This window comes from Paralichthys olivaceus, chromosome 17, assembly GCF_024713975.1.
Source record: "Paralichthys olivaceus isolate ysfri-2021 chromosome 17, ASM2471397v2, whole genome shotgun sequence".
Lineage (NCBI taxonomy): Eukaryota > Metazoa > Chordata > Actinopteri > Pleuronectiformes > Paralichthyidae > Paralichthys > Paralichthys olivaceus.
The window spans coordinates 15,421,855-15,435,526 of NC_091109.1; the positions used below are offsets into that span (position 1 = coordinate 15,421,855).

The 13,672-nt window shown below is 38.9% G+C and overlaps 1 protein-coding gene across 1 annotated transcript in view; it reads right to left on the minus strand.

Moving 5' to 3' along the window:
- The window catches only part of cubn (cubilin (intrinsic factor-cobalamin receptor)), an 80,799-nt gene that overhangs the window by 25,876 nt on the left and 41,251 nt on the right, over nucleotides 1–13,672 (minus strand). Inside the window, exons 34-50 of the mRNA XM_069512874.1 lie at nucleotides 13,495–13,608; nucleotides 13,275–13,403; nucleotides 12,991–13,123; nucleotides 11,292–11,497; nucleotides 10,811–10,992; nucleotides 10,052–10,244; nucleotides 8,133–8,330; nucleotides 7,863–8,009; nucleotides 7,066–7,256; nucleotides 6,280–6,448; nucleotides 5,668–5,842; nucleotides 4,730–4,908; nucleotides 3,924–4,133; nucleotides 3,312–3,452; nucleotides 2,584–2,768; nucleotides 883–1,054; nucleotides 293–496 (exon numbers count right to left, since the gene is read on the minus strand). Coding sequence (XP_069368975.1) covers nucleotides 293–496; nucleotides 883–1,054; nucleotides 2,584–2,768; nucleotides 3,312–3,452; nucleotides 3,924–4,133; nucleotides 4,730–4,908; nucleotides 5,668–5,842; nucleotides 6,280–6,448; nucleotides 7,066–7,256; nucleotides 7,863–8,009; nucleotides 8,133–8,330; nucleotides 10,052–10,244; nucleotides 10,811–10,992; nucleotides 11,292–11,497; nucleotides 12,991–13,123; nucleotides 13,275–13,403; nucleotides 13,495–13,608 — 2,928 coding nt within the window. The remainder of the gene's footprint in view (nucleotides 1–292; nucleotides 497–882; nucleotides 1,055–2,583; nucleotides 2,769–3,311; nucleotides 3,453–3,923; nucleotides 4,134–4,729; nucleotides 4,909–5,667; nucleotides 5,843–6,279; nucleotides 6,449–7,065; nucleotides 7,257–7,862; nucleotides 8,010–8,132; nucleotides 8,331–10,051; nucleotides 10,245–10,810; nucleotides 10,993–11,291; nucleotides 11,498–12,990; nucleotides 13,124–13,274; nucleotides 13,404–13,494; nucleotides 13,609–13,672) is intronic.

Sequence of the window (13,672 nt, forward strand, 5' to 3'; positions counted from 1 at the left end):
CTTGATTCTTCAAGTAAGTTGTTCTGGGTTTGTTCCTTCACGGCTGAAAGTTGCTTTGGATAAAAGCGTCAGCTAAATGAAATGTAATTAAGTTTAGGGTTGGACTGAGGAATGAGAATAAGGAGTAAAGTCTGTGACACCAAGAGTGTGAGTAGGGTATGGTATTTCTGATGAGAGATGATGGGAGAAACAAAGGCTGGAGACAGGGCAAAGGGAACAGGAGCTGATGATAACATGTGAAGTATTTTCCTTCAGTGCATTCTGGTGCCAATGTTGTCTGTGTGGTACTCACCTAAACGGAACTGGAGGTAGTCTGAATCGCAAGTCTGATGAGTCTCCAGGTGCAGGTCTTCTATGAGCACCACAATAGAGGAATTAACGTGCCGAGTGTTCCGGATCAGCCACTCACAGTTGAGGTTGTTGCTGTAGTTGGACACCAGGTACCCAGGGGAAGTGAAGTTTCCACCCGCTGGGTTGTTCAGGACTCCACCACACTCTAACAACACAATCTTAATATTAGAACCTATGGAGGGTTTATTGCAGAGCTGTTGTATTGGACTGCATAATGTGCACTTGTGTATTTGGGAGATCTGCAGATTTAATGAACCCAGACATTGATTTTCCCATAATGTGGGAGCAAATGGCTTCAAAGATATCGTGGATTTGCTAAATCTGCAAATCTGCTAAATTTGAAACCATTTTTTATTCAAACTATAAAACATGAAAAGTACAAATATTAAGTCTCTGACACAATAGAGCATTTCTTTTTCATAATTGTTCTCAACAAGCTGATGTTTTGTCAGCGGCATTTGTCAATATTCTGCACACTCTTAGCATATGTATTAGGTCATGATGTAGATAGTGGTTAAGATAGCATCTAACCTGCAGGCTCCTCAGAGGAGTAAGAAGCCATGAAGCCACCATTAGCCTCGGATGCGTCTGTACGGAACACAACAGTCATGGTATTGCCAGAAGAGCGCACCTGGGTGCCTGCTGGTACTGTACCACAGAATCGCTGCAGTTGAGGTGCATTGTCTGTCAACCCATTCATTACCTAGAAGATACAGAGGCCATCATGGAAAGGAAGGAAAAGTTTTGGGCTTAACTGAAAGATAGGGGTGAAAATCATTTCATTTTGCTCCTAATAAAAACATAAGAATAAAAACAATTTATCAAACCCATTTGACTGAGCCCAAGATATCTCTTTGACAGATTACGAGTAAATTCAATTAGTGAAATACAGCAACAAAGATAAGTCTGTTTTCTGTCTGACATATATCTTCAGTACTTCCTGTCAGCAGACACTTACACCCCTCTTACAGACCGGCCCAACTGGTTGAAACAGATGGCCGCCCACATTGAGTCTGGTCCTGTAGTTGCCAAAGTCCTTGGCTGTTGTGGGAACTGTTGGATTTCTCTGCAATTGTTTTAAGACTTGACCTTACTATATTAAGTGCCTTGAGATAATGAATATTTTGATTTGGCATTATACAAATAACATTTTTTGGAATAGAATAGTCACTACTTTCCTGGACAGTATTGAGCCCATGGGCACACCATGTGTCAGGAAAGACTCTAATGACACAGTGCCAAAACGCACTCCAATATGCCCAAAACTCCTCCTTTGATTGTGCCAATAGTAGCCAGGCATCGTGATACTTTGCTTAGCAGATGCATTTGTGTCTCAGACACTTCTGTGCACCATACAAACAACCTTGGGCCGAGACAAGGGCCAAAGGGAAGAATGTGGTTCTCATAATAAACCCCCTGGAAAACAAATCTCAGTTACTTTCTTTCTGGGGAGTAAATTGGAATGTGGAAGTCTTTCAGAGTCTTTCAGATCAATGAAATCAATAATTTTGTCATACTAGACACAATATGCATGTAAGCATCCTTAATTCGTATGTCCTGAGAAATTCACTCAGAGCACATAATTCCATGATGGGACAGATCCCATCCTCCTCCCTGTTTGGGGACAAGAAAATACTTGGAATAAACGGTAAATGATCTGCATTTATATAGTGCTCTTGTGGTCTTGCTGTGCTTTCCAGTACAGGTTATTGCCATTCACCCATTCACACACACATCCATACAATGCACCTATGGGCAGCACTTTTTCTATGAGGGGCTCAGTATCTTGCTCCAGCCACAGCGCTCTCAGTGGTGAGAACAGTCATTTAAGCTCTGAAGCGAGATTTGGTCCAGATTTTGATTGATGTGGTGTCATCCACACACTCATTATAGCAGGTGTCACAACCTAGTGTGGAAAGGAGGCTTGCTTTCCACACTGCGACATCAAACGTAACATTGTGAAATATATGTAATGTCTTTTATGCCTTAAAGTACAAATCACACAATAGAAATCATCTTTCTTTATGTCTAACCATAATTGTAGTTTGAAGTTGGAGCTCACAGTACCGCTGAACCCTCGACCACCACCCAAATGCATTTGAGATGAATGGAACTGATTTGTGACATGAAAAGCTTCATAAAACTTTCAATCCTGTTGTGACAAACTGCATATTGTTTCATTTAAATATGACGTGAGGAGACATAAGGAAACACTGACAGAAAGGAACTCACATCAACATAGTCAAATACACAGGAAGAACCAGACTCTTCTAGCCGTAGGTCGTTGATCGTGAGTGTGACCCGACGGCCTGGTGGTACTATCAGCTCCCAGTGACACACCCGGTTGTGTGGGTACAGGTTGGGGTAATTGGGAGAGGAGATAGTTCCAGAGGGAGCATTCAGCTCGCCTCCACAGGCTGCAAGAGGATGGAGAGAAAAAGAAAAACAAAGAGTTCCGTTCAACATAAAAAAATCAAATTTTTTACTGGGAAGTAATGCCAAAACAGCATATTGGCTTAGCAAATAGTAACTGAGAGTATAGAGGAAATAAAGTAAAACAAACACTATAATAACAATAATATGAATAATAAAATGACATCAACAACAAGTGTATATAGTCTGTGTGGTTCTATTTATTTTTGTTTATTCTTCTCAGTTTCTCCAAAGATGTCTTGCTTTGCTTTAAATGTATATCTATTATCTATATCTGTTTATCTGTTTCTATATTATGAGTTTCTGGATTCCACTGCCATGACAATCAAATCTGTGAATTAAATGAAAGACCTTATTTCTCTAGTCCCTGTGTGTATGCCTGCATTTGGGTCCTGCTTGCCAAAATGAAATGGTGACAAATACTTGCATGCAAACTCTTTGTACAGAAATGTAAATGAAATGTAATGTAGCAGTTTGTGATCATGCAACAAGTACGTCTTTACTAATCTTTGAAAAAAAAATCATACCTTCAACGCTGGCTTCAAATAACAGACTAAAGCCAGCTGCGTTCCCACTGGTGTCACTGACAAACCTGACGTAGGCAAAACTGTCAGATGTGTCCACAGAGGCTGGAAGGTCACTGCCACAGTGTCTGCCCAATAGGCGCCCTACATACATAGAACAGCACAGCGAATGTATGTAATAGTGGGTCTTGATTTGCATCTCAGGTGTCACAAGCTATGCCAGGCTATGTGTGGTATGCATTTTCAAATTAACCACGACCAGCAGTTCTATTACTGTATGCACTGTATCTGTAGAAAAAGTCACTGGTAAAGCGCTCAGTAAGAGTAGTGCGATATAAATGCAGTCCATTTTATGTGTACATTCAAGGAATCATACAGATTCTAAATAAGCACTTTATTTTTGATCAAACATATTCAATTTTTGCAGATGCATTTTGAGATATTTGTGAAGTAAATGTAAAACCCAAGCTGTATTAATATTACATTTTTTATGTCATATAGAATTCTACCCTCTAGTACACCATTATAGAATTATCAAGTACAGTCTGGTATTCAAAAATACACAAATATTAGATGAGATAAAGTGAGTAAATGAACCAATCCTTTATTTCTCACCTGAGGCATTGTACTCTCTGATCTCGACATAGTCAGCAGAGCATCCTTGACTGGTCTGCAAGCTGAAGTTCCCATAGCTAAGGGTGAGGTAGTGCCCTGTGGGTCCCTCCATATACCACTCACAGTTGGAGCTGTCAGGATAATTGGACCCTTGGAAGCCAGGGCTGTAGACCATACCCCTCTGACCTATGTAGGTACCCCCGCATGTTGCTGTGGGGGATTAGAGATACCCAAATGGTAAGTATGTAAAGTTGACAGTGCTGTAAATGCACAATACATTATCTGCTTTAGGTTACTGTTGGTGAACCTGCTAATTGCAGATAAGAGTATTAAATGAGGGTTGCTCATGTTTCCATTCAATCTCATGTTGACAGTGCAAAATAATGTGTACCATCATTGCAAGATGAAAGACTTGATGTAGCCATCATAAGCAAGATCAAGACACAATCTGTAACTGCAGCTGAATACCCCTCACCTCACCCTCCCCTTCTAAACATTAAAGAAAACCTGTTGTAGTTGATTAAAAACTCAAAAGGTGTTTAGTTTGACCAGTTTGAACTTCTGGCAAAAACATGGCAGCCTTCATAGAGAGGTCTTGCTCCCAATATGAATACAATGTATTTAAGTGTAAAGGGCCCATTTTGGAGTAAAGAAATCATCAAATCTTACCTGAAGACCCCTGAAGAATTTAGTGATGAATTTACAGACATCTGTGTCTGTGTATACTTGCAGAGAATATGTCTTGCTTGTTAGGTCAATTATTGAGTCAAAATGAGAACAGTGTGAAATAACAGTGATGCCCTTACCTATGGAGTACTTTGCCTTGAAGCCTTTATGTGTGACGCTGGTGTCAGTTCGAAACCTAAGTAGCATGGAGGAACCTGTTGAATGCTTGGTAGATGGTCGGGTATTGCCACACAGTCGGGAAATTAAGTCAGCATTGGTGGTTGAGCCATCACGCACCTCCAAGTAGTCGTACATACATCTGAGAAACACATGAAGGAACACTTGAAAAACATGTCTTGTTTGCTGATTATGGAATATTACCCCACTAACCATAGATGCCAGGTAGTCATATATTTTAACTGCAGTTTTATAAGTATATTATAAGTATATAGGTTGAGCTTATATCAAAGATATAAGTGGTTTTGCGGTTTAATAGTCTGTCAATAAATTGTGTTGGGGAAGTCAACCCAGTGTGGGTTAAATTAGTGTGTAGTCGTGTTAAAATCCAGCCCCAACTCCTTAAGGTCCCCACACTTGATGCATGTTGTTGCTGAGGTTTGCTGTGCTGCAACCAAGGTGAAGAACTGGTAGCACCCCTGAGCACTCCTCTGTTGGTTTGCTTCTAATTGTAATTTAAGGAGTTTGGTGAATGATATTTTACATTATTGTAATAAAATTATATTTTTGTTCTCCTACCTGGTTAAATTGTTTTGTCTATTAACCCATCTATTATTTCTCCCCAGCAGTTCCAGCCCCTGCTATTCTTTGTTATAACTGAGAAAACACATCTCTGCCTCTTATCAGTACCAGTCTGTGCATTTTATCTGTTTCCAGAGAAGGTCCTTAAGACAGTAGATCCTGTGGTGCAACTCCCCAGGTGACATAGATGATCACACCTCATTCATCTGTTTGTTGCCCCCACAAGAAAATCATGAGATGAAACCCTCTGCCAAAAAACAGTTAATCTAAGCAGGCATAATTTTTCAAATTGCAAAAGTAGAAAAGGTAGCAGCTTTACTGGGTCGTGGTCTCAATGTAGAATTCATCCTCAAAGTCGATTTGGACAGCTTCTCCATTGGGAACAGTGATGACCCAGATACAGTCAATGTTTTGGGGGTAGTTTTGAGGATAGTTGGGTGAACTTATGTACCCTGGAGGGTCATTGTCATTCAGCTCAACGAAGCCTCCACATGCTGCAAAAAGGGAGATAGAGCAGGTTTGTATGTTTCCTTAAACATAAATTCAACACGCCAGTAAAATTAATGAATCAAATAATTCCTGAAGTGGTACCGGAAAAAAATTGTTTATGCAACACTATGCCACTTTCTGCTTTTAAAATTATTTGGATGGTAGCATGATTTATAATAGGGAAAATTATGCTACTTTCAAATACACTCCTTACCCCACACATATCTTCTTGCACTATGTAACTTTGGTTAGACCAAAATCATGTGGAGAATGTAGTCATCTGCATTATCATTGCCAATAGTCTCACTTTCTACTAACAAATACTGAGTTTTCAAACAAAAATGGGGCTAGCAATTTTAGGGGCTTGAAAACTTCGGAGTAGTATGAACACAAAGTGAAAACAGTATTTTATAGAACAATGATTGAAGTGAGGTGGCCGTACCCTGACTGTGGGCCTCAAAGATCAGCTCAAAGCCACTGGCCTCATTATTGCCATCTGACACAAAGTGAATGGAGAGTTGGTTGTCAGTTGTCTGGAGAAGGGATGGGGGACTTGTACCACAGAGACGTTGACCCAGTAATGGAGAAGTGCCATCTGGACCATTCCTTAGCTGTGGAGACAGCAGCAAGTGAATAATAACCATAAATAAACAATTGAATAGCTGATCATGAACAGTGGATCAAAGACCTCAGACAAATTAAAAAGCTTAACAGAAAAGAAAGTTGCATGTACACCAAATACATGGGCAGAGTTGTTTGATAAGTAGAAAGAACAATTTGTTCATGAGACCAGTCCGTTGGTCTGGTTTTGGCTAATCTATTTTCAAAATCAACAATTTATCAAGAGCATATGTATATGACAAGGTATAAAACTGGACAACACATCATCACTTCCTCCCACTATCCAGAAATATAGCCAAAATATCTTGGGTACAAATAGTAAATGGGAATGATCAATTTATTTGTATAATTTTTTATACAAAATGTGGTATTGTGTAAACAAATTTTAAAATACTGAAAATTAATACATATTTGTTATCTATGATTGGGACTAATGTTGTTTGATAAAACTAATTTATTGAAATGGAAAAATAATATTAATATATATAGTTTTATAGCAGTTTTAGGAAGTGGACTAACCCTTAGGGTTAAACGTTCATGGGATCAGCATGTGGACTTCTTGTAACATACATATTTTATACATCTTTGCTCTTAATATGTTGTTTACCTCAAGGTAGTCTCCTGAGCTGCACCCAGTTCCATAGCCTTGAATCTGGAAGGGGCTCTGGAAGGTGACAGAAACCCTGAAGCCAGGTGTCACCATCACATGCCAGGTACAGTCCAGACCAGGCATGTAGTTCTGGGGGTGGTGCGGACTGCTCACCACACCCCTGTCTACATGCAAAAGACCACCACAACCTGAAGACAGAAAAGTATAAACATAATTATTATTAATAAGGTAATTATTACAGCTGTGACAGTAGTAGATTGTGACAGGAAATGTGTGGTAAAAGAAATGTTACAGTCCAGTATTGAGTGTCAAGTTGTGTTTGCCATCACTCCCTATTGACTACAATGTAATTATGTTTTTACTGCATGTCCATGGCAAGTGCACTGCTTTTTGCTACACCATTCTAACTGGACAATTAAGAAAAATGGGACTATTCTTCTCAGTGGTAAGATTAAGTGACATTTTGTGTGTGAAAGGTTCCTGAGCTAATCAAAGACCTAGGCTGTTATAAAAAGCTGCATTACTTTCGCTCTTTTCCTCTGTGCATCCACCTACATTTTCTGTTCATTTGCACTCTTCAACCTCGACCACACATGTCTCACACATTTAATCCTTACAGGGAAATTGATGAGCCACATATTAGCATGGACTGTGTCAAAGTCACTGCTTTACACTGCAGAGAGCACTCCCTACTTTTAACTGGTGGTGGCTACTGGCATATCTGGCATATGTTTTTGTTGTACAATACTAATAGAATCTTGTGTATGTTTATTAATTTGCTTCTGGTGCTTGACCTCTGGAGTAGGAGGCATTAAAGCCTCGGCCACTGACGCTGCTGTCTGAGGAAAAGTGAATGAACATGGAATCTCCTGTGGAGTGGAGAGGACCTGGCGGGTCCCGACCACACACACTAGCCAGCACGGGGGACATGCTGGTTGCACCTGGGAACAAAAGCATGCACAAATCAGACCAGAGTAGCATGGTGCTGTCAATAAATCTATTTCAGCAACTCCATTCGGGATTTGCTAAGGATCATGTCTACAGAAAAGGCTTTCATAAATTACCATCTCTAATAACAAGGCTGTCAAAGAAGCAAGTGGGGTAGTCCTCCATATCCAAAGATAAGATGTTAAACTCTACAATCGAGTCTGGAGAGCGAATCAACCAGGTACACTCCTGGTTAAGTGGGTATTCTTCAGGCCAGCCAGGAGAATAGAAGAAGCCAGGATTCTCCCCTGCCATTAGCATTCCACCACATGAACCTGACAAACAGAAACACACACACAAATGGTTTACTAAGAGGGAACACATGCAACAATGACTTATTAAACCTTGAGTTTGGACTGAAAAGATACATGTTTTTACAATAACTACATTTATTGTAATTTTCACTTAATAAGTGTTAGCTTCTTTCAAACATCAACACTTTACTTCACTCAATTAGCAGAGTAAACTTCAAATACTATTGCATAGTCAAATAAATAGTAGGAGTTAACAAACAAATTCACTGGTATATGCTGCTGTCCACACATTTATACATAACAAATTATACATCCATTATCCGTTATGTTATATTATCTTAAACGTGTTCCTCTCTTTAACTTTTGGAAAATAATTCCCTTATAAATGAATCACTCTGATAAAGAAAAATCAGCTAAAAATCTAACTTTCTATCCAAGATGTTATCATTTTCAGTATGTGTAACTGATGAAATACATCAGGATTAGCTGAAATACTTGCAGAAAAGAAAGAATGCATTATTTGAAATGTAGTTTGCTTGTTTGTCTGCAAAAAAAGCTTTTAAAGTAGCGTTTCAGACTAAGCAATGTGATGGATACAAAAAATATTCAAGTATTTAGAACTTGACGATGTTCCTGCTGACCCACTGACCAAGGCTCAGTCAGTATGAGATGTTAATTTCAGCAGCTGTCAGGTCTTATAGAAGCCCTGAGGCTGCGGGGTGTTTTCTTAAATCACATAGATTTTAGAGGGCGTAACACACTTTAAATTAATAAAAACTAAGAACCAATGGATACAATTACAGGTTTCCCATAAGAAAATATGCATTCTCCCAGACTATTTTTGCTGATTGACTGCTTTCTTTTGGTTTTAACATAATGTTTTGAGAAAATTAAAAACAAACTTATGTTACACAACTACTCAATCAACTACTTCAAATGATGCGGATGTGAATGAACACAAATGTCTGGGTAGGCTGGATGATATGCATATGGATGATAACTTTAACTCTAAAGCATTCACAGCAAGAACTCTATATTCCTTAAATGCACTTTTATTTCTACCAAATCAGATATTTTAACATGGTATTATAAAGCAGACAGTTGGTTATTCTTATTGGGGCCTCATATTAAGTGTGATAACAGGAATGTTTATGGTAAACAAGGCAAATCAGTATACTTTTGAAGGCTGTCCACACAGATGCAGACAATCACAGAAATTTGCATGAATTCTAAAGGGTGCAATATGACGCTCAAAACTAATTAGTTTAGTTGTAGCAATACTTTTTGAATGCAGACTAACACAAGCAGAAAAATGACATGCACACACAGAAAGTGTTTTTGCATCTTAAATAGTTACTTCATAATAACTTGTGTTTGCAAGTAAACATGACCTGAAGTGTATTTTGAGACTCCGAGTCTTTGTTACTCTTTTATGAGCAGGCTGTGTGCTTCCATAATGCAGATGACTTAAATCCAACTGTTTCTGGATGCATTTTGGAGCAACCTGGCTGCTGCTATTCTAATACTGTGCTTACCCATGCATGTTCATTTTGTAAGAAATTTCATGTCACTAGAGGTGAAAGTTGAGGCCACATGTGTAGTATATACGTTGCTTTTCAATGTGGCCGTATTTCTGTATTTCCATGGGAAAAGTGATTTTGAAACCTGTGTTAGGCTACAAGTGTTGTGTTGTTGACATTACAAGGTTAAAAATCATTAATTGTCATGTTGTTGTGTTTTACCTGGTAAGATAGTGGGTGGTGGTCCAGAGTCCTGGACTGCACTCCATTCAACAAGAAAGCCTCGTCCGCCAATCACTGAATCTGATTTGAACTGCAGGGTGACAGTGCTGCCAGAACTCCTTAGGGCAGGGGGCAGATCCAGACCACAGAATGTCCCGATGGGATAGTAATGAACACTGGAGCCATCAAAGATCTGGGAACAACCGAGGATTAATGGTTGAATGGATAAAGTATCAAATCTATGTACAGCTCTTTGAGCTGTCATCAACATTTGGCTTTCATCACGGCTCTGTTCTCTCTCTGATATATTATGTAAACTAATGTACACTGATGAAAAAAATGTTTACAGGACACAGTTTAAGTGATCCTGTTGCACAATGTCCTACAATTAACAGATGAAGAATATGATATATATATTAGTATAAGTGACACTGCCATAAAGTATATGTAGTGTATATTAATATACAGTATAGTGAAGGCTGACCACTTTTCTAGATTTCCATGTACATTTCATTAAATGTTTCAGCTTGTTTACTCAAAATGTTCAGAATCTACCACAACGTCACTGGTGCTCAATAGAAAAGTCTGTCCTGTTGCAAACAGTTGCTATAAAATTTAGATAACATTAAGTGAGACAACACCTGCAATGCACAATGAGACATGATACAATTACTATCCCTGAGACACAGTGGCACAAATAACATTGTAAATTCAATACGTTAAATCAAGGTTACAATGCGATATCATGCAGAATCTTACTTTGATGTGATCATAGTAGCATTCATACAGGTCCTCAATGTCCATGTCCAAGAAGCGGATTTGGATGTAGCTGTCTCCCTCTACAGTTATGGTCCAGTGGTAGTCTGCATTATTTGGGTATGTTCTGGGATACAGTGGGGATGCTATCTGGCCAAACTCTCCCATCACTTCATTACCATACACTAAGAAACAGTGAGGAAGTCAAGAGTTAAATTTCTTATTCCCTCTCTAATTTATTATTAACTACCAAGTTATCTATTTAGTGATCAGACTTAATTACTGAATAAACAGACATCTTACAACAAATCTTGCTGATACAGTTACATCAGTAAGACGAGTAATAACAATGAGAAAAGAATAGAGGGTGAATTAAGAAGATGGAATGGAACATTTCAATGGTAAATAGTCTGTATTTATAAAGCATTTTTTTAGTCTTGATAAATACAATTTTGCCATTCATGGTGTTAACATTGACACTCACAGTGTGAGAAGGTGGCTCTAAATCCTGCTCCACTAATTGACGCATCTGAGACAAACTTAACCCACAGGATGTGACCAATCACAGAGGTGTAGTTGGAGGGGAGCGAGTTCCCGCAGAAGCGACCAACCAAAGGCCCAGTGGAGTTGCCCTCTCTTATTTCTAGGTAGTCATTATCACATTCAGAGTCTCCCTGCAGGTGAAAGATACTGAACACAAAGAAAGATTGTTACTGGTATCCAGTGGTGAAGTATCTTTTAAAAACAAAACATCAGTCAGATCAGATTTATTACTGGCAAAGTCCTATAAAAAAGTAATGTAAAGACATTTAACTGATGACTGTGCAGCAGTCATCTCATCATCCTCTGCCAACAATTACTATGCAACTCAGTTTGTTCTTACTGTCTCTGCTGAGGTTTATGAATCAATCAGCAATCAAAACATTAAAATTAACTTTTATATAACATTAAGAATATGCCATCAAAAAATAAGGTATATAATAAGTATCTGACCAAAGCTGGATTTTTAAACTCAACACAGCTATTGGTCAGAAACTTGGAATTTGGAATTCTGGATTTTTAAAGTGACATTGGAAGATGCTGAACATTAATCTGGCTGATACTGTCCAGCAAACTGTTTATGTCAAAACAATATACTGTATCTTTGCTGAATGAATAGTGACCAGTATTATCAACTAGGCGAATGCATCACACAAGATCTACATATTATACACATACTTCCCAGTGTCATAACCCTGATGACAAAAAAACATTTCTCTAACCTTTACTCCTACCTGACCCAGAAATCATTTAGACAGTATAACTGATGGTTTCTGAAAAAAACTAATTGTGCAAAACCAAGCACAAAATACTCAATCAGCAGAAATTTCGCCAATCAATATTGGCGATTTCCTGCTTTATCCGTTTGAGATATTTTTAAACTGAATATCCATTATTTTAGTGTTTAACTGGCTAACAAAAAGAGTATTATGAGGATGTCACCTTTGTTTAAGGAAAATTGTGAAGAGTATATTTCCATTTTATATCATTTTACTTTATCACTTTACAGAAAAGGCAGTGAAGAGCCTTGTTAAGGCCTTCGACTGCTGCCTGAAGGACACTGAATCCATCGCCGACCTGGAAGGATGGTAAAGAACTATGAACAGGTCTGGACTCCCTGGAAAGTTCAAGGCCTGGGTCTACACCAGAGGAAACTTGCATCATAAAATCATAAAAATACTGTCTGCAGATTCCAAAATCTCTCACTGAACAAGGTAGCACTAATATAGCCCAGAAGTAAAAACAACTAGAAATAAGAGGACTCTGTTTGCCACTCTCAAAGTGCAGGTGTGTCTTGAGTGTAGAATCAGAACTAAATAAACAGACAGCATCAGCTCTCTGTGAGCACCAGACTAAAACCTCTGTATTGAGAAGATGTCGGAGGTGACTATCAGAGTTACCCAGACATAGGTCTAGGAGGGCACCATCTGACAGATTAAGTTTGACAGTGGTATGTGATAATTTAGTAATACCGAAAGTACAGCATTTCAGTCATGATGACACCTCAGCATGTTCCATTTGGTGGATAACTTTGTGGGATTCTGTCTAAAGCTTGAGCTCCTACTAAAGTAACCTTCAGTTTAGAATATTTAATCAGAGATATGTGCCTGAGGTCAAGAATCAACCTCCACACTCAAACTAACATAAATGAGAGCTGAAGACGGTTTCCTGGTGAGCTTTTGATGGTCCACACACACTCCACATTAGGCGGATAAGCATCTGGATAGTTGGGACTGTTAAATGCACCACTCTCCATCACCAGATCTCCTCCACAACCTGAGCAGAAGAATTAAGAAGAGTGTTTTTGTCCTGGAGATCCTGTCAATATCAGTGTATATGCATGAGAACAGAATGATTTTTTAATTTTCAGTCATCAGTTCTAAGCTTTATCATCTATAACTAAGCAGGGTATCCCGGTATCTCTTACTGGACGTGGAAGCTGAGTAGGTGGCTCTGAAACCTTTTCTGGAGACGGAGTGGTCAGAGATGAAATTGACCACCATGGAGTTACTGAAGGATGTCACCGGGTGAGGTAATTCAAGGCCACAATAGCGCCCTGACAAAAATTTATATTTTCATGTAAATGAACAAGCTGTTGTATTCAACTACATATTGCACACACATACACACACACAAAGTAAAACTACCGATAGATGGCGCCTGGTAGTTGTCTCCATCCAGGATCTCCACAGCATCATGGGAGCAGTTGGAGTAGATCATTTCTAACTCAAAGTCAGTGAATGACAGGGTCACATGGTTGACTGGCCACAGAAAGAAAACACAACAACTTTTTTATACATCATTTATACAACAGCAGGGGTTTTT